This window comes from Epinephelus moara, chromosome 21 (genome assembly GCF_006386435.1).
Source record: "Epinephelus moara isolate mb chromosome 21, YSFRI_EMoa_1.0, whole genome shotgun sequence".
In the NCBI taxonomy this organism is placed as follows: Eukaryota; Metazoa; Chordata; class Actinopteri; order Perciformes; family Serranidae; genus Epinephelus; species Epinephelus moara.
Window position 1 is genome coordinate 20063081 of NC_065526.1, and position 21377 is coordinate 20084457.

The 21377-nt window shown below is 39.1% G+C and overlaps 1 protein-coding gene across 1 annotated transcript; it reads left to right on the forward strand.

The window, feature by feature from the left end:
• Nucleotides 1–4533: 4533 nt before the first annotated feature.
• On the forward strand, nucleotides 4534–21071 carry LOC126382964 (protein lifeguard 3-like). Its single transcript, XM_050033272.1, has 12 exons — nucleotides 4534–4781; nucleotides 13306–13623; nucleotides 15124–15194; nucleotides 15545–15609; nucleotides 15695–15748; nucleotides 15847–15897; nucleotides 15989–16028; nucleotides 17311–17348; nucleotides 17444–17531; nucleotides 17633–17728; nucleotides 18265–18318; nucleotides 18412–21071. The coding sequence occupies exons 2-12, from the start codon at nucleotides 13311–13313 to the stop codon at nucleotides 18559–18561; spliced, it is 1020 nt and encodes a 339-aa protein (XP_049889229.1). The 5' UTR covers nucleotides 4534–4781; nucleotides 13306–13310; the 3' UTR covers nucleotides 18562–21071.
• The last annotated feature ends 306 nt before the right edge of the window (nucleotides 21072–21377 follow it).

A 21377-nucleotide genomic window follows, 5' to 3' on the forward strand; every position in this document is an offset into this window, starting at 1 on the left:
CCAATGTGTTCTCAAGTTGTACGTCCATTTATTTATTTAAGAGGGGACAGTGTTCATTAATCAACATTTTAAACATTTGTAAATGCACCCGAGTTAGCTGAAAGACTAGTTTTCATCGACACGCCCTTCGCCAGCTGTAAAAAGGCTTCCTATAAAAATGAAAAACAATAGTAAAAGCATATAAAACAAGTCAAACCATATCCCATTATAACAAAGAACACATCACATATAATACAGTTAGAGATAATTCACGTTAAATATTACGTGTATTAGTGTTCACATCTTTGGGTGTCAGCAAGCCATTTCTTGGCATTAAACTAAAATGATTGATATGATTGAGATTCAAATTGTTGTTGGTACAATACACAACCCAAGACAGGACTAAGACAAGACAAAGACTATAAACCAAATCAGTACCCAGAACGAGACAACGAACAAAACAATATAGTAGTAAAATAAAAATATGTGAAAATCATGCATGATGATAAAAATTACACTAAATACTATCAGGAATATCTGGAAAGTCAAGCTCGTACATACTCGAAAAAGGGATCCCACATCATGCAAAGTTTCCTCAGCGAGCCCCTCATTATGCACCTGATTCTTTCCAGTTTGACAAAATTAAAGACTTCCCTTACCCATAGAGTGTGTGAAGGAGGTACTAGATACAAGTGAGTAGCACCAAACATCCGGCTAGAAAGGTAAAGAATGTAAAGGTTTCCTCACGGGAAGAGAGTGGCGATATTTCAATCACAATCAGAATCACAAATACTTTATTGATCCCCGAGGGGAAATTATTTATGTTACAGGGGAAAGAACACCTTTGGGAATTTATTCAAATTTGGCACAAACGTTTGGACACTTGGACTCAACGATGAACTGATTAAGAGAAAACAAATTTGGGGTGCTGCGCTGGGTCAAGACACCAGGTGCAGGTAAACTGTAAAAAAGTCAGGTGCTCTTCAAGGAAAGGGCAAACAGGACTTGGTAGGAGGACTGGGGACAGGACTGGTAGTCAGAGATCAAGGTCACTGTGACCTTGCATCCAGGGCCTTTCCCAAACCACCTCCTATGCTCTCTCCCTGCCCACTGTCACTCCGGCTCAATCCCAATTCCACCCCTTAGCCCTCCCCCTTAGCCCTACCCCTTAGTTCTGCGCGTTCTTTTGAGGGGAAGGGGTATCCAAATTCTCCTGTGGATCGAGGGCGAGTGCCAAGGGCTAGGGCCAAATAGCCCTTAAAACGAAGATTTTCCCTCCCGGACCACACTAGCAACCAAGGGGTACTTGGAATTTTCCCACAATTAAGTGCGAACACCGGCAAAATGGTGCAACGAGCAGCCAAAGCGAGCTATAAATGTATACACGAATGTTTACACATGTTTAGGTAAGCTCGTTAGCTAACGTTAGCGTTGATTAGCTCGGTTAATGTTAAATACAACAAAACGTCTATTTACAGCCAATCCATACATACCAAAAACTGGTCCATCAACACTTGTATGCGTCGAAGATATCTTCTCCTCCTTTGATTTCTGCGACTTGTGGACAGCCGCAGACATAACACTAAAACCCAAGCAATGGACATTACAACGTTTGCAGACGACATTTTGAATATTTGTGATAAACACTTGTCGCCTCTGCTGACGTAGCAGCCAGCTAGCGACAACATTTGATGACGTAGTGGTAATCGAGTGCTGTCCCATTTCTTAGGGGAATATCTTCACCCCTAGCCCTTGGCACTCCGTTTTGAGGGGCAAGGGGTAGACGAAGGGGTAGGGGTAAAAATGAGAATTGGGATTGAGCCTCCGCTTTTGTGTTCACGCAGACGGTCGGCCACATTGAGTGCCGTCCCAAACCAACTAGTGGGAAGTGGAAGTGAGTTGCAAAACTTTTCGAAAGTGAGCCGAGCTGTGCAACGTCATATTGTGTTCGTCCTGGAAGACGCTCTGTAGAAAACAAAGTTCTGTAACTACCCTTACAAACGTAACCTGCTCACACTAAGGTAGACATTTATTGTCCTATTGTCAAACAGATGTTAACATCTTAAGGGTTACGTTGTATTTAGGATAAAATATATAATTTCCTAGTCTGTAGAAACGTGTTACATTGATTTGATTGTAGCGCTGTATATTTACAAGAACTGTACCATAACTCAACTAACAAAAAAGAAAAGAAATGCTACCAAAGAAGATTAGGAGTAAGTTTTATTTCTATTTATTTATCTATTATATGAATCTATCAAGTTAATGATAAAAACATTATATACAAAAATAAAGAAAAACAACAGCAGCACATACAGATCAAATATAAGTGCTACAAATACATATGTAGAACATAAAATGGCAGAGTTTGTTTTTCTCTATTATTAAAGACATAAAGTTGCATCAAGCTTTATTTTTCTCCATAGTTACAAAAAGTTACGACAGTTCCACTTTCTGCCGCAGAGAGGGAAGTTTGCTGTGTTTATACCCTACACATTGATAAAGGGTGCTTCATTCAGCTGTGAAGGTGACCACAAATGGGAGTGACACTCTGTGACAGAGTGGGAATGGGTAGGTGCCGGTTAGGAAAGGCCCAATATCTCCAGAACTGCAAAAATACAAAAGCAGATCTGCACACCAGAAACTGCTCCTTTTGGAAGTGTTAATCGTATCACCACATGTGACGTTTCAGGCACCAGCCCAGGTAAGGAGACACACCTCAATATATACAACCAAAGGTGGTTGCCCAACAGATCATGTGATAACACATGTAGCTGTACAGCACAGAAGCACAGGAATGAACAAATGAATGAATTACTTTATTTTGTACCAAAAATAAAAACCATAAAGAAACAAGACAAATATAATAATGTCCAAAAAGGAGAAGGTAGAAGTAAAACTTATATGTCCCTACCCCTGTCGTACATTTCGTCTTTTAACTGTAGCACATCAAGCTACAGCGTAGGGTACGGCCTAGGCTCTACGTTGACGCAGAGCCTAGCCCTTAGCTTGCTGTGCACCTACACGTCATAGCGAGCAGACCTCCAGTCTTTTTTTGTAAGCAGAAACCATTTCCCTCAGTGGCAAGGAAGCTTTTATTTACTTTTATTTCACAGATAAGAAACAATAAATTGTGAAGACAGTAAAGCCTCCACAGAAATAACATTTTAAGTCTTGTGTGTGATTTATCCTGGCTTCATATGAGCAGTGGAAAAGTCTTAATTTATTTCCATATTTATCCATACCTGTATTTATTCATACAATTATTTATTAATAGGCTACTCAAGTCATTTTTCATACTACATAACATCCATGTCTAAAGGTCAAGAAAACACATCGAGGGTGCAGGTTTCAAAGAGTAGAACAGAAAAAGTCTGCTAGCTGTGAGGCTAATTTATACAATGTAAAATACCATAGGCTTGTGCTAATAACGTTAGCATGTTATATTTGTTTGGAAAATGTGGTTAGTATAATAATAATATCCATGTCTAAAAGTTAAAGGAACATTGTGTAGCGTTTTCTGTTATTTATTGGCAAAAATTGATGTCTACACTCATAAATGTCATCAAAGGTGTACAATTACCTCCACCAATAATCTGACTTATTCTTGTAAAAGTATTCTCCTCCATGCCTAGCTCCTACCGATCCTCTCCCTCTCCCTACCATTGCAGGTGTTGAATCACTAGATGAGGATCTCTAACAATACACGCACATCAAATTATAAACAAATAATGTAACCCGACTAATTAGTACATAGTTCATGCTTGTTACACTCTGAGGATCACACAGTGTCGTAGAGCAATATTAGTACTTTGGGAACACTTGTTTGTGTTTGTTAGCAAGTTGCTAGATGCTATGTGGTACCAACCCCCCCCCCAGCGGCTACCGTAGTTGTAATACGCGTTTGAAACAGTGAGGAGCTAGAGTGCACTATCCGTTTGAATGCAATATACGATTTCAACGTTAGATGACAGAAATTCCTACACACTGTCCCTTTAATAAAACAAATTGAAGGTGCAGGTTTCAAAGAGTAGAACAGAAAAAGTCCGCTAGCTGTGCATGTTATATTTGTTTGGAAAACGTGTTTAATATAAGACCGTTGTTTTGTCGGTGAACCTTGTGAGTTGTAATGGAGTCGAATTTTGTAATGTTATCTTTATTAAATGTGGTCTGTTGTCAGTGTCAATGTTCATATGAGTAGAGGAAAAGTCCGCTAGCTGTAGGTACGTAACGAACAGTCCCTGATCCAGTGAAATACATTACTCTGACACGTGCCAGTCTGCATAATGAGTACTTTTACTTTAGGTACTTTCAGTACAGTTTGATGCTAATACCTTTGTACTTTTACTTTAGTAAGATTTTGAATTTGTAACAGAGTATTTCTATGTTTTGTTACAGTTACTTCAGTAGATCTGGGTACTTCTTCCAGCACTGCACCTTTAGTCTGTAACATGAGAAGTGCCTGTTGAAAATGAGTCAGCCAAACCCTCAGGCCTTGTTTCTCTCTGACACACACACACACACACACACACAGATTCCTCTGGACTCCACCCTGCTCTTCACTGTTCCAGAAAATGTTCTTCAGTGCTGCTTCACATCTGTGAGCTGCAGCTTCACACTCCGCAGAGCAGAGCTGACAGCAGACGGAGCAGCTTCACTATTAACCCTTTTGACACTCTCTTCACTTCTTTGGTGTTTTTTTTAAACACAGAGGGCGACAGTGGAAACCATTCCAGTTTCCTCACTTCACCGCTGGGAATAATTACCTCCATATTGTTTCTCTCGTTGGCATCTCTTACTCGGTAAGTGGAGCTCATTTTAACTTGTTGTTATGTTTTCATGGCGGCTCAATGACCCCGAATTACAACCAACATGGAGCTGAATCTGTATCTGGTGGTGTGAGCGTGTGTTTTCCAATGGCTGCCTCACAGCACTGTGTCTCACCTGAAAAGGCTTTTTGTGAGCTGAGGTTTGGTGCTCAGTGAACAGGGTGGAGGAGTGGGTGTAGTCCCTGTGCTCCCTGGACACGTTTATGTTTCCTAACAGCTCCTCAGCAGAGTGAACTTCACATGTTGAAGTTTAATTTACTCACAGTTAGACTGCTGGGTTTTTGTCCTGCTGTCAGGAAAGGGGAAACTGTGATGGTGCACATTTTTCGTGGTGACTGCAAATATCTCGTTAACTTTCACACACACACACTCACTCTCTCACACACACTCACACACACAGGGCTGTTTGTTTGCTGCTTTGTTTCAGCCCAACCCAGAAACAGACTTTTGTTTAGGGCAGACATTTCTGACTCGTCCCACCAGGGGAATCACAGGTGTAACCAGCAAACACTGCTGATGGCCTCCTTCCAACACAGTGTGCAGGTCAGCCAGCATGTGTCTCTGATATAAACTGATACTGTAAGAGATCAGTGAGGGCATCTGTGCAGGTCAGAATGCAGGAAAACAAGGAGATATGGACGTTTCTGAAATAAAAACAAATAGATAAATAAATTAATTAATACATACATAAATTGTAAGATGCAGATGTTAGGTGCCAAAATGTAGAATTAAATGTAATATATTCATTTATGTCCTGTTCAACTTTTATTTATTTATAAATATAACTTTATCTATTTATTTCCATGTTTATTTCAACATTTGTTTAATCTTGATTTATTGCCTTATTTATTTCAGCATTTATTTGATCTATTTATTTTTTTCCATAGTCATTTATTTATTCCTGTATTTATTTATTCTGTTATTCTTTCTTTCTGTATTTATGCATTTATTCCTGTATTTATTTATAATTTTATTTATTCATTTTTATATTTAGTTAGACCTTTATTTATTTATTTACACATTCCTGTATTTATTTATACTTTTATTTATTCATTTTTATATTAAGTTAGACTTTTATTTATTTATTTATTTAGACATTCCTGTATTTATTTATTTATACTTTTATTTATTCATTTTTATACCTAGTTATTCTTTTATTTAGCTATTTCCATCTTTATTTATTTCCGTATCAATTTATACTTTTAGTTGTTTATTCATTTTTGCATTTATTCATTCCTGTATTTATTCATACAATTATTTATTAATACTCAAGTCATTTTTTCATACTCATAATATCCATGTCTGAAGGTCAAGAAAACTCACTGAGGGTGCAGTTTTCAAAGAGTGTAACATCTGTAGACTAAAAGCTGTAGGTGGGTGATTTTTAATATACTGACCCAGTGAAATACATCGAACATTATCCTATAGGAGAAAACACTGAGACCATAAAACCCTTTGAAATGTTTCTTAATGAGTCATATTAAGAGGATATTGAGCCTCAGACCTGAAACACATAAAGGGAATGAAACCATTACTGGGACTACAACTAACAATTATTTAATTTATTTTTATTTTTTAAATGTATTTACCCGTTGATTATTTTCTCGATTAATTGTCTGTAAAGATAACAGAAAATATTCTTTCTCATATAAGAAACTGGAACCGGAGAATTTATTTATTTTTTTCTTTAAAAAATAACTCAAACTGATTATTTGTCAAGTTAGTTTGCGATTACTTTAATAGCTGACAGCTTATTGATTAATTGTTGCAACTCTAGCTTTACTAATACTGATTTCTGTAATTGAAATAATTGCATGAATTTCCCTCATGTGTAATGAGTTGTTGGGCATTTTCCTCTCGGTTCATTCATTCAGCTGTCAGACTCCCCGTAGACACAAACACTGCTGAATTGTCTCTAGTCAAGGACTGTATGGAAGTTATCGGGGTGATGAGCGGGGCTGAACCTTATTTTTCACTTTATTAAAAAAGCCAAGGCCTTCTCCAAGGTTGTTAATATTTTCTCCAAACCCTTCTCTTGACTTAAATGTACCATAAAAATGGCAACACACTTCCCAGAGGTTCCACAGTTTGAGGAAAATAAACGATGACATTGTTGAATATCGCGATAACGGTATTACATGTGATAAATGAACAAATATTAAAATGTACTCAGTTTTCTGCTGTTGTCAGTCTGCTGCTGAAATATATTGTGAAAGTTGTCTTTGTGATATAACGGTAACAAATCTAACTGTTATAGGTCTGCACCTAATACTTATTTTCATCATTGATTAATCCGCCAGTTATTTTCTCTATTAATCAATGGATTGTTTGGTTTATTTAACATTAGAAAACTGTGACACAAAGACCATTCCAGCGTTCCAGATTCCAAGTTGACTTCTTTAAATGTCTTGTTTTCTTTGACCAACAGTCCAAAGCCCAAAATGATAAAATTTTCTATAGTGTAAGATCAAGAAGAAGCAGCAAAGTCACATCTGAAAACTTGGAAGCTTTTAATGTGTTGCATTTTTGTTGTATCTTCTGCAGATTGATTAACTGACGAATCTTTGCAGCTCTTAACTGTCTACTATATTGCAAAACAAGGCTGAAATAAAATCTTAATTTAGTATGAGAAAAAAATAAGAGATCCTCTTCTGCTCTCCCAAAATAATCCGGCTACCCTACTTTTCCCTTTCCACCTTTTTCAGGGGCTAAAGTTGACATGCCGACCCTAACTTCACTGTAGATTGACAGAATAACAGAAACACTTTACAAAAACATGTTATCAAATTCCTAATGATCAGTCTGTTTTAATTTGATTGTAAGTTTGAAGCCCACAATGCAGAAGTACATCTTATTTGGAAAGAAGAGGTTTGAAAAGTCATGATGACAAAGGTCACATACAGGAAGACTGTTCAACAGTTGTAGACCCTCACCAGCATTAGCTACAAGACACCTTACAGGTTATTTAATCCACAGCAGTTAAATCTAAACCTGAGACAGTCCAAACAAAAAGTAAAGATTAGTAGCTTAGTCAAACCGGTTCTCACTGTGACTGTCCCGTAAGGTATTACTGGATTGTAATGCTGTCCTCCCAACTGACTTCACATGACACAGGTTGCATGGAGTCTTGCTGCCAGTGACGTGTGGAGAGGTATCTGAAGAATTGCAGTTTGTGCTGTTTATTTTTATGCATTTATTATCAGGGACATTGATCAACACGCTGTTAATGTGCCAGTGTTAGCCTGTTGTCCCACAACCTAAAATTGCTGTTCAAAACAACCCATAACACACACAACATATAAAACTAGAATCAGAGGAAGCAAGATGCAACATGAATGGCTAAACAGAATAAAAAGGTCAGAGGAGTGAGGCTGTGTCATGCAAAGTAGGACATGTATAAACAAGGCAGCTAATGCAAAACTATGTTAAACAGGCGGTCAGCAAATGCAGTAAAAACACGACAACAAAAAGTTCATTTACAGAAAATGAAAACTGACATAAGTTTTAAAGGGACAGTTCACCCCAAAATCAAAAACACATATTTTTCCTCTTACCTGTAGTGTTGTTTATCAGTCTTCATAGTTTTGGTGTGAGTTGCTGAATGTTGGAGATATCAGCTGTAGAGGTGTCTGCCTTTTCTCCAATATAATGGAACTAGATGGCACTCAGTTTGTGGTGCTCAAAGCGCCAAAAAATACATATGAAAAACTCAACAGCAATGTCTCTTTCCAGAAATCATGACCTGGTTACTCAAGATAATCCACAGACCTTGTTGTGAGCAGTTTCATGAAGGAACTATTTTTTTTCAACCGAGCTACACCCGCCAACTGTATCAACACACAGAAGGAAGCGTGCATCTACACATGTATGAAAGGCTCGTGATAGTACGAGATGTAAACATTAACCTTTTAAAAACGGACGTCCTGTGGGAGATCGTTCACATGATCCTTTTTGAATCTATATAAAATAAAACCATAATGGCTAGAGCATTCATTCTTTCTGCAGCAGGAAGCTGAGGCCTCTGCCGTATTTGTCATCATGTTACCTTACCTTACATGTTGTGCAAACGTGGTGACAACACGTGGTGATGCTAGTATTTCCCCCTAATAGCCACAGGAGATCTTTCTTTGCATAATCCTTTTTATATCGATCTAAAATAAAAACCATAATCGCTAGAACATTCAACCTTTTTGCAGCGGAAAGCTAAGGCTTCTGTCTTCTGTGGCATTATGCTCATAATGATGTTATTGTGTTACATCATGTGCAGTGCAAAACTATGCGAAAATACACAATGGTGCCAGCGGAACAAGGTCTGTAGATTATTTTGAGTGACCGAGTCATGATTGATGATATCTCCAACATTCAGCAACTCGCACCAAATCAATCTAGACTGATAAACAGCACTACAGGTAAGAGGGGAAAGTGTATTTATGATATTGGGGCGAACAGTCCCTTTAAAGTTACGTGCAAAGGATCGGTAAGAGTACGGCTGCACGATGTGCAAAAAAAAATCATATTGCAATAATTTTGACAGATACTGTGATTGCGATGTGTCGCTGTTTTATTGAGAGTGGTAATTTTTTGCATTTTATTTTCACTGAAAAAAATATGTAAAACCGATGATGAAGTCTTTAACAAACACACATGTTCCCTTACGTCTGGGCCACACTGCCTACATGAGCAGGCTACCTCACTGAACTGCTGCGGCTCGCTGGCATGCAGTGTTCACCCTGACAGCGTTACTGCTGCAGAGCTGCCTGCTGCTATAGGTACTGTATTCCCACAATTAATAGTTGGTACTTAGGGGCAACTAGTAGCTCAGTGGGAATGCGGTCCATGTACAAAGCCACTGCTTACGCGGGCAGTGTGGCTCGGGCGTTGAATGATTTGTAGGCTGGGGCCTCCCTGTAGCACCACAATGCTACATTTGTGGTGGTATGTTGTGACACATTTGACCTTTTTAATAAAAAAAAAAATGCTGCTCCTGCAGTTTGGATATTGCACTTGGTCATATTGTGATTTTAATAATATTTTGATCAATTGCGCAGGTCTAGGTAAGAATTACTACGTCGTATATTTACCTGAAGAATCTTCCAAAACTGGGAAGCTCTTACTGAAAGACGTTTACCTCTTTATGTAGGTAATGGTAAATGGAAGAGGTGCAAATACATTACGAATTTTGAGTTAACAGGCATTGTGACGTTTGATGAGACTTTCCCAGCAAAGGAGACCATGTCCAGGAAGTATATTACAGCGGTGGTAGCTTTTAAGTTTATTATCCAGGAACTTAAGAGCTCGGTTATACAGACTGTACAGGCTTTAATATTGTATCTGTGGTTAGGCTGCATGGACGTAAACAAACTCGTTGTCAGAGGGTGTAGCACTGACTCAGAACCATGACAGTGATGACTTGTGTCGGTGGAGATGATGATGAAGTATAATAATCAGTTGTGGGAAATCAACATCAGCTGTCAGCTCTAACTCATTTCTCACTACAGCTGGTCCGTCAACCCCTGAGACAGTTTCTCAATGTCCTACAGACAAGTTACACCCTCCTGTTCAAACACCTCTCACCCTCTCGTTTGCTAACTGTGCGTCTCAGTGACCAAAGAAGTGATCGGCTCTCAGGCTCCGTCTGTGACTGTTTGCTCTGAAGCACTTTTTCCATTTTGGTGTTTTCTGTCCTGTTGCTTGGTGCTCTGGGTGTGATGTAATGGCAGCATGAGGTGGAGCCAGCTCTTGAATTCCTTTACTGTGCGTATTCCCCTAAAAAGCCCCAGTGGATAAATAAGCGAGCCAAAAGGAACCTTCTTAGAAACAGGGGTCAGTCTGTTTAACATGGTGGCTTAGTGTCTATTTTGGTATTGTAACGAGTCAGAGATCATCTGCAACATGTGACAGAAATTATGTTTAAAATCTGAATGATTCATGTCGTAAAAGTGGGTTAATTTTGTTGGTAAAGCACTTACAGTGTAAAAGTACCACAGCTCCCTTAATAATCATTGTAGAAACATGGAATAGTTTGGCCATATGTCAAAACTGTGTGTGTGTGTGCATGTGTGTGTTTGAGAGGATGTGAGGTTTATTATTAGACATTTCCCTCAGAGACATATGTGGTGGCTCCTGAGCCTGTGGTGGTTTTTGAGAACCACATTTCTAAGCAGAACCACATGTCACTTTAACCTGATACAACCCCAGATGGATCCTTTAAAGGGGTAGTTTGGACTTTTGGAAGTGGGGTTGTATGAGGTACTTATCCATAGTTAGGGTACTCTCTACAATAGATGGCAGTTGGCACGCCCCCAGTTTATTTAGCCACCTAAAAACTCAATTTCAGTATAAGTGGACGCTGTATTCAGAATATTTTCACCGCTTTACACTCACCAGCTACTTTGTTAGGTACACTTCTACTATAGTCTGTAATAATTTCACTTTCAGCCATGTTTGTTGTGCTGTGTGTAACAGTATGACGTCAGTTTGTAAGCAAATCAAAATATTGGGAGAATCGCGATATGAATTTTTCATATCATATAAAAAATTATACGGGTATTATCGGGAACAATGTGATATGGCACACCTCTAGTTTTGATATAGTTTTGCTGTTGTTAAACGTGGTTCTCAGTGAATCAATATGTTAGCCACTTTCCATGGAGGTATGCAAAAAAAAATACAAAGCAGTACACTGCTTCTGTGGCACTGCTTCTGCTTGCCTCTCCAACTGATAAACTTGCTGTTTATCAATCTAGAGGGGGGCGGCAAGAACCCAGAAAAAAAGACCTCTCTATTATTTAGTAGTTTTTCCTATGTAGTCATGTTGTTGTGGTCTGATGTAATATTTAAAAAATAATAGTATTAGTAAAAATAGTGAGAGATAAAGGTTTTGATTTTATTTATTTTTTCTTACACCATTTGTGGCGCCCCCATGGATGACAGCATCTATAGCATTTGCCCAAACTACCTATGCCACGGGCCGGCACTGACTGTAATACGCTGACTGTTGACCTCATACAGCCACACTTCAAAAAAATCCAAACTATTCCTTTAAGTTCATCTCATTACCCAGCCTAATATAAGTGTTGGATAAATATGTGTGCTCACAAATTCACACACACCAACAGCAGCTCTGTGCACAGGCCTGAACCCAGTCTGTGCTTTTATTCAGTTAGTGAAACCAGGAATATGCAGTTATGTATGTGTATGTGAACATGTTTGTGATGGTTTATAAGGTAGGTTCGTCTCAAATTACAGCATAACGTCATAGATGTTTATTAACCATCATAGATTTCACTGTATGTAGTATATCCTTCTGTTATCTTAGGAACTGTAACTCTAGATCAGTGGTTCCGAAGTGGTGGGTCACGGTCCAAAAGTGGGTCACGGGTCCATTCTAGTGGACTCATGAATGTGTCAAGTTTGTAAAAAAAAATACTTTATTTCTAAGAACAGTGAATTTCCGGGACAGAGCTTTTATTTTGAAGTGAGCGACTAATGGACAGCTGCTTGACAGAGACAGCAAACTAGCCCGACGACATGGCCAAACACAAGTATGACGCTGAATGTATTAAACACTGTGGATCTTGAACTGATTACTAAAGAGAAATCTGGACCCTGTAGCTGAACCACTTGGGAGCCCTTCCTCTAGGAGGTCATTGTGATGTTGAAAATCAGTGAACAGAACTGCTTTATGGTAGCACTGGACAGTATATAAATGTTACATCAGTATCATGATATGGGACAAGATATCATCTTAGATTTTATTGTAATATCATAAATGTTGTCTGGTATCAAAGGCTGCAAAGTGAAGTCATTTAAAGTGAAGTCATTTAAAGTGATGTAATTTCCTGAACTTATCAGTTTGTTAGCTTTTCTTCACCCACTTAGTCATTATCACATTTAAATCTCACTGTGTAAATCTTTTATAAAAGCACCAATAGTCAACCCTACATCGTCAGAATAATATCCAGGTATTTGTTCAGAAAAACTCAACATCAATGTCTCTTTCCAGAAATCATGACCTGGTTACTCAAGATAATCCACAGACCTTGTTGTGAGCAGTTTCATTGGTTTCATCAACATTGTGGATTATCTTGAGTAACCAGGTCATGATTTCTGGAAAGACACATTGATGTTGAGTTTTTCAAATGTATTTTTTGGCACTCTGAGCACCACAAGCTGAGTGCCATCTAGTTCCATTATATTGGAGAGAAGTCAGACATCTCTACGGCCAATATCTCCAACACTCGGCAATTTACACCAAAACAATCTAGATTGATAAACAGCACTAAGAGGAAAAATGTGTTTTTGATATTGGAATGGACTGTCCCTTTAAGGCCCACGCAGTTATACAGGTATACAGTATCTGTGATAAGCTGAAATTGGCAGATAATATTGGGCACATGTTTGTTCCTGTTGTTTGTTCACTCTCTGTTATCAGCTTTTGTACATAGAAATGTGAAACAGACGTGAACTGTATTTTCTCCAACTTCTCTCCCCACAGGTGAAATGTCCAGGTCAGACTACCCTCCAGGGTACGACGACTCCCGGGGACCGCTGTATGCACCTCAGGGTGGGAATTACCCACCACCTCCTGCGTATGGCTTCCCTGGCTATGGTGGTCCCCAGCCAGGCCAGCCCTCTGCTCCCTACCCCAGTGGTCCAAACGCCCCCTTGTATCCAGGCCAGCCAGGGGGCTATCCTCCCGGCCCGTACCAAGGACATCCGCACCCTGGCGGGCCTCCAGGACCCGGATACCCCAGTCCCCCTCCCATGCCTCCTGTCATGCCACCGACCTTGCCATCAGATGTCCTGAGCTCTGGTAAGATGGGACCTGCTGAGCATATCAGTGTGTGTCTGCAAATGGGGTTAGGCTTTTTTTTTTTTTTGTTGGAACACTGTGAAATAGCAGCAAGCCTTCATCCAACCAGCAAAATTGAGAAAATAGCCCTGGCCAATTGCTGACACTAAATTAAAGGTGAAAAAATATTGAGGCTCAGTTCGTTTAAAAAATTGTACACATTTTCGCAAAATATGCTTATTCATTTTTGCGCCCAGAGGTAGATGAGTAGACTGTTAGCACTCAAATCTGTACGATAAATAAGAAGTGGGATTTATAGTTGTGCGTCAGCTCTATGTAGAGCCTACACACGTGGCCTTCGCCGTTGTGACCATTTTTACTCGTGAGGTGGTGTGTCTGTGTCACTCTGCAGTTACACCTCCGAAGCACTAGTCGGTGGCGGGGATTCTGTGAGGTGCTGTAAAGTTTAGTTGAAAACAGACCCAAAACACCCATTAAACACACATTAAACACACATTAAACATGGCTTCATAGAGACAATTTCAATCACAAATACACAAAGCAGCTTCACTATAACTCACAGCATTCACAGACAAACACTTGTCTTTATCTGGACACATATTCCCCACAAATACAACATGCTAATGTTTTTAGCAGAAGCCTATGGCATTTTACATTGTATAGATTAGCCTAGCGGCGAGCAGACTTTTCCTCTACTCATATGATGCCAGGGACAACAGCAACATTAAACAAAAGTAACACTACAAAACTCAGCTCCATTACAGCTCACAAGGTTCACCGACAAAACAACTGCCTTATACTAAACACGTTTAACAAACAAATACAACATTCTAACGTTATTAGCACAAGGCATTTTACATTTTACATTGCATAAATTAGCCTAGCAACGAGCAGAGATTACCTCTGCTCATATGAAGCCAGGATAAATTACACACAAGACTTAAAATGCTATTTTGTGGAGGCTTTATTGTCTCCACAATTTATTGTTTCTTATCTGTGAAATTAAAGTAATTAAAAGCGTTGTTTCCGCTGAGGGAAATGGTTTCAGCTTACAAAAATAGACAAGAGGTCTGCGTCGACGTGAGTAACATTTCTAGGGAGGTGCACAGCAAGCTACGGGGTAGGCTCTACATCGACGCAGCTGCGTCGATCTGACGCAGAAGTATAAATCTCGCTTAACGCTTAGCATAAAGATGGAAACAGGGAGAATCAACGAGCCAGGCTCTGATCAAAGGTATTAAAATCCACCTACCAACACATCTAAAGCTCACTAATTAGCAAGTTATATGTACTGGTTAATGGTTAATGTGTACAGACAGGTATTGGTCTTCTCATGGCAATCAAGTCAGTAAAAGTATTTTCCATAATGTCAAACCATGACTTTACACTTTGAATTTACAGCATGATGCCTCCTCTCTAACTCTTCATTGGTCACTGATGACATGTTTCCTGTTGCTCTTTGTTGTCACTGCTCATATTTCTGTTCTGCTGATAACACAGGTGGTGATGGGTTTGCGGCAAGCGGCAGCGGTTTTGACGATCTGAGCATCCGGCATGCCTTCATCAGGAAGGTAAATCACACTTGTCACACAAACCAAACTATATGAGCCCAAATTTGTGTCTGCCTTGTGGTATTATGCCACAGTATGCCATAAAAATCTCATAAACAGGTCATAATATATTTTGTGCAACCATAAAAACCCATAGTATAGTATGTCACAAAATAATTCACAAAAAAGTAATAGTATAGCATTTCATTTAAAAAAAATATCAAAACTTCATAGTATGTCAGAATAAGTCATAGTACAGTTTGTCATAAAAAGCGTAGTATGTTGTAAGTAGTTACATTAAATCTGGTCTCCACTGATGTCAAATATGTGATTACACATACTACCTGCTTTTGTCCGCATGTGTTTTTCAGGTGTATCTGATTCTGGCTGTTCAGCTCCTCGTCACCACAGCCATCGTGGCCGTGTTCACATTTGTGTGAGTATACAGTGTGTGTTTGTGTGTTTGTTTGTGGTCTGTCAGTGTGTCACACTGTTGTTAACTCCGCCTCTGTGTCTCACAGCGAACCCGTCAAATATTTCGTAAGGCGAAACAAAGCCATCTACTGGACTTCATAGTAAGTCTCACTCTGTGGTGACACCTTTTAAAGTCACGTTTTATAGGAACCAAAATGAAGTTCATGAACTTATTCATCTGTGCATTGTGTTGTTACAGCGCTGTGTATATCGTCACCCACCTGGTGCTGGTCTGCTGTAAGGGCCCCAGGTGAGTGTGACCGCTCAGTGTTATAAAGAGTATTTGTACAAAGAATATACATAAATCTGCATTGAATTTTCTTACCACACTCTCTTTGTAGGAGGAAGTTCCCGTGGAACGTCATCCTGCTGTCAGTCTTTGTAAGTCAGACGTCTTGTGGTTGACTTGTGAAGTAGGAAGTTGAGACACATGATGAATGACAGTTTCCTGGACTTGGATCAAGTCTATTCTTAGACTTAAACACTGTAGCTTTGTCAGCGATGACTTACATCAGCCTGTGCTGGTATTATCTCAATGTTCCAAGTTTGACTTTGATACTAAACAGTGAGTCACCACACATGACCCAGGCTGCGTTTGCATAATACTTTGATATGTTATATCTGTTTTATCAGCTCTGTGCACAAAATGGCTCCATGTATAACTTCATGGGCCATAAGGTGTTGTTTTTGTCATATAGCTGACCCATACTGGTATAATTTTTAATATCATATGAAAAATTCATATCGTGATACTCGCGATACTTAGACGTGTTGACACTGATGTCACACTGTTACCCACGGCAACAACAAACATGGCTGAGAGTGAAGTTATTAGCGACGCTGCTGTGGTTCCAAAAGAGGAGCAGCTTCAGTAGTGTGGAATAAACTGTGGCGTCCTGAATGTTTTATGAACATTCAGGACATGAATCTTTTAGTGACTTACCGCTCAGAGGGAACTCATTCAGCGGGTCCTCTGGCAGCAGCACAGCGTCTCTCCCTCTCCTCTCTTGCTGTACGCACACGGGAGTCAGTGTTAAGTGATTTTGTCATAAACCTTTGGTAATGTAAACCTATGTGACGCTCGCGGCTCGACAAAAAACTACATATATGTGACTGTGTGATAGTTGTGGCATCATAACAGCCTGTCACAGGTTACAGCGTGATGATTAGAGGAGAAATGGCAGAGCATAAAGGTCCAGGTGGAAAAAACAACTCAGTCATTTAGGATTTTACTAAATGAAGGAAATCACCTGTTGATTTATAGATATATAGATCCCAGGGGACATTTTTGTGTTTGGGAGATATTTAAATGTGTAATTTGTGGAAGATTTTATTTTGTTGAACTATTAATATTGTATACAGAATCTGAATCTCACTCTGAGTTACTGTTGTTGTTCACAAACTAAAGAAATGAGAGATCATTTTAGTTTTTATTGAATATTTGAAGTAAACTGTAAAACTATATCATTCATTTTGTTGCAGTTTTATGTTCTTAAATGAATAATTTATATATATATTTTTTTACAAATTTGTCATATCATCAAGAATATCGTTATCACAAAAATACCCTGAAATATTGTGATATTATTTTAGGGCCATATCGCCCACCCCTAGATGTGACTGTATTTTCTGGCAAACAGACCTTTTGTGTATTGTCTTACAGACCCTGGCTCTGTCGTACATGACTGGATCCATCTCCAGGTAAAAACAAACAAAATCGTTCAGTCCACACAGTCGTGTTTTCACAGCAGGACAGTTTCCCTCTGAATTAACCGTGTGCTGCTCTTTATTTTCAGTTACTACGATACAAAAGCAGTGTTTCTCGCTCTGGGGATCACTGCAGTCGTCTGCATCGCCGTCACCGTCTTCTGCTTCCAGACAAAGGTAGGATGTGTGTGCGTGAGCGCTTATCAGCTTCAAGTGGCCGCAGTGTGTTTGTACAGTCACACGTGTATTAACCAGCTGTTGGTGCTTTCTCTTTCTAGGTGGACTTCACCAAGTGCCAGGGACTTTTCTGTGTCCTGGGGATCGTAGTATTTGTGATCGGCATCATAACAACCATTGTGCTGTCATTCAAATATGTGAGTTTAAGCTGACGTCAACAAAAAAATTGTTTCCTGACAACACGTTTTCCAAGTTTACATCATTGTTATTATGGAGGATGAAAAATGACAAAGGTTGCAATAAATACATAAAGACATTATGTAAATAATACATAAATAAGCAATAACAATAAAATAATAATTGAAAAAAATAATAATTAATTAAATATCGATATATAAATTAATTAAATAAAATAAAAAATAAATAAATGTTGAAAAAGAAATACATTAAAAATAAATTTACAAAAAATGTAGAAATAAATTAGATGTTTATTTATGTCCTGTTTATCAGCTTTCTTTTTGCATTTATTTTATTTCCATATTTATTACATTTATTCGTTCATTTATTTATTTTCGTATTTATTTCTGTTTGTATTTATTTTTACATTTATTTCATCCTTGTGTTTATTTATGTATTTATTAATTAAATTATTTAAATGATAAATACATTTCAATTTAAACTTACACTTAAGTCATTTTTTGTCCCCCATATGTAATGACTCTGTGTTTTGCAGATTCCATGGCTTCACATGCTTTACGCAGCCATTGGAGCCATAGCCTTCACTCTGGTAAGTATTTAACTTAACAATATGAAATTTCACGTTTGATGGCGGTTTTATCTACAGGGTTGTAATTCTGAATATTTCTTGCATCTCTCGTAGTTCCTAGCATACCACACACAGCTGCTGATAGGGAACAGGAAGCACTCCATCAGCCCGGAGGAGTACGTGTTCGCTGCGCTCTCCATCTACGTCGACATCGTCCAGATCTTCCTTTTCCTGCTGCAAATCATCGGTGCCTCGACCAAATAAATCCACCAAAGGGTACACAACAGACTTGGGTCAACAAGACGCACACAGGCGCCTGCAAAAACCATTCCATGCTTTTAAAAACCTTTTTGTGTTCAGTCAGAATCAGGATACGTTGATAAAATCATGATGCACTCCGATGAAAACGGCAAAGGGCTGAAATTCAGATTTTGTCACAGGTTAATCCTGTGCACAAAAAAAATGCACTTTTTTTTCCTGAAACTAATATTTGTCTATATCTGCATTAAGCAACTTACGAATGGTTTAAAAAGAATATTAATACTACAGTATAAATACAGCAAATACCTATAGACACTGGATCGCCAGCTGCAACATGTATTCATTCTCGCTGGACTTCAGTTAAGGCGGACAGTGTCTCTCTGCATATAGATGTAAAGTCATCCATGACCTCAGGCCCGTCTGTATAAATGTTGTTTCTTCTAATGTTCAAACTCCAGTTCGCCGACAGAGGCCCATCTCTGGTTGGCTTTGACGTACAGTAGAGGGGTGGGCAATACCACAAAAGCAAAATTTGGTTTAGATTGGGTACCAAGTTATAGCAGGGCCACGATAATGATGGTACATATCATAATTTACGAATAATAGGCTACTTCTGAATCAATTTTGATTACCAAAGACATAAGGAATTTCTTTCTACTTTAAATATTAATATTCCCTGTTTATTACTGAAAGGAATAGTTCCACATTTTGGGAAATTTGTATGAAAGGATTGATACCACTCATGTCTGTCCGCTAAATGTAAACCTACAGCCTGCAGAGGTGGAGGAGGAGCTTGGAGCTTTTACTTAAGTGTCAAGTGTAGAAATACTCGATTACAGTGGTTCCCAACTGTGGGTCGTGGTGGGTCTATTCTAAATGGACTACAAGTGACTCGCAAATGTGTCGTTTCTTAAAAAAAAAACAAAAAAAAACAACACAATTTTTAACTGCAGTGAATTTCCGACACAAAGCCATGTCTCAATTCAGGGACTGTAGCCTTCGAAGACCGATTGCGTCACATCGGCGCCACCAAGGCTGTCCCATTTCAAAGGCTCCGTCAAATGCGGCCGACAACGGATGAATCCTTCGTGGCCCAGCCTATCCCAAGATGCATTTCACGCCGGTGATGATTATAGTTAAGTTAACTGACAGTTGTTAACTATCTAACGGTTAACTGTTGCTAACATTACTATTAGCTAAAAGTACACAGCTTAAATGTAATGAGTTTGCCTGAAAACGGTCCATCAGCCTGAACTATATCAAACGGCGGTGTCTCAGTATTAAATAAGAAAAAAAAATCATATAATAACAATCTCTGGGTCCGTGATTTAGGGCTAACTAACCTACAACAACGGGTCAGGGCGAGAACAACTGGTGATGCAACCAGGAAATCCTCCGCGGACCAGACTGTCCCATTTCGGAGACCGTTCGGTTTGGCTTATGTCGACCGTGAAGGCCACGTCCCTCAAAGGCAGCAGCCCCTGAATTGAAACACGGCCAAAGGGACAGCTACTTAACAGAGAGGCGGCAAACCAGCCCAAAGCCATGGCCACACGCAAGTATGACGCTGAATGTGTTAAACTCTGTGGACCTTGGACTAATGACTAAGTAGAAATCTGGACCAGTTGGGAACCACTGCTCTATTACATGGTAAAGTTCCTGCACTTGAGAAAGTAAATCAGCATATTTCTGAAATTATTTTGCTTTAATTCTACAGGTACGCATGTTAGAAGGCAAAACAGGCTTTAATGGTAATTAGTAATTGATGTGATCACGGGGGGGGGGGCGTGCACAGAAGAACAGCAGCTGGCAAGCTTACTAAGAATTTAGTGCCTAAAACGTGATGTTACATATGGTATTGATCCCTATGATGTTAGTATGGAGAGTCAAAACTAAATTTCTTTCGGCAGGATTGATACTTTGGTAATTGATCTGCCCACCCCTGAAGTACAGCTCAGTACACAGTATGACAGCATCAGATCTGCTGTCACGCCTTCATATTTACAAGCCTTTGTTGGTGGTTTAATATGTTTCTAACTATAAACAGTCTACATCACTACAGTGCCTTCACAATGAGGATGTTTCTGAGATTAGATTTTTTTACTTTAAGAAGTACAGGGTTATACTCCACAAGCTTTTATAGTATTGTTACATATGTGTCTGTTTATATATTCTCATGTTACAGTCAGATACGGAGTGCCAGCAGGGGGCGTTTTTCTTACAGGATAACACAGTCAGTGCCTTGGTGTTAAATTATTGGAACATTCCCGAGAGTCGGTGAGTTCCAGCTAATGTGGCATTGTCCAAAAGCTCCTGAATGATCAACCCCGCCCAGCTGGTCCTCATGTGCACACTCATACACACATACAACCCTTGACTCGAAACAGCTAAGGCAGACATTTTGAATATGCAGCACAGCCGGTCAGTGTGGGGGATGGGTTTGTAAATATACATATCAATGATTAGGAAAATTTGTTTGCCTTTTGGTATCAAATAAACATTTGTATTTGTGAGTTTTGATGTGTGGTTCATGTGCAGTCACAACAATGATTCTTGGTTATGTATTCACAAGTTTATATATACATTTATTTCATTTATCATTTATAGAACATTAGCATCAAGGCTAATAAATATGTGATCATCAGTGGGGTTGTATGACGTACTTATCCACGGTCAGCAGGCTAGAGTATCACCACGGAAACTAAGCAATGTACTGCTGTGGACGGGGGCAGCAGCAAAATTCTAACCCCCGAAAAATATTGTGCGCACTTTTTTTAGAATATTTTTACCGTTTACCCGTCAAACATCCCTTTCTGATG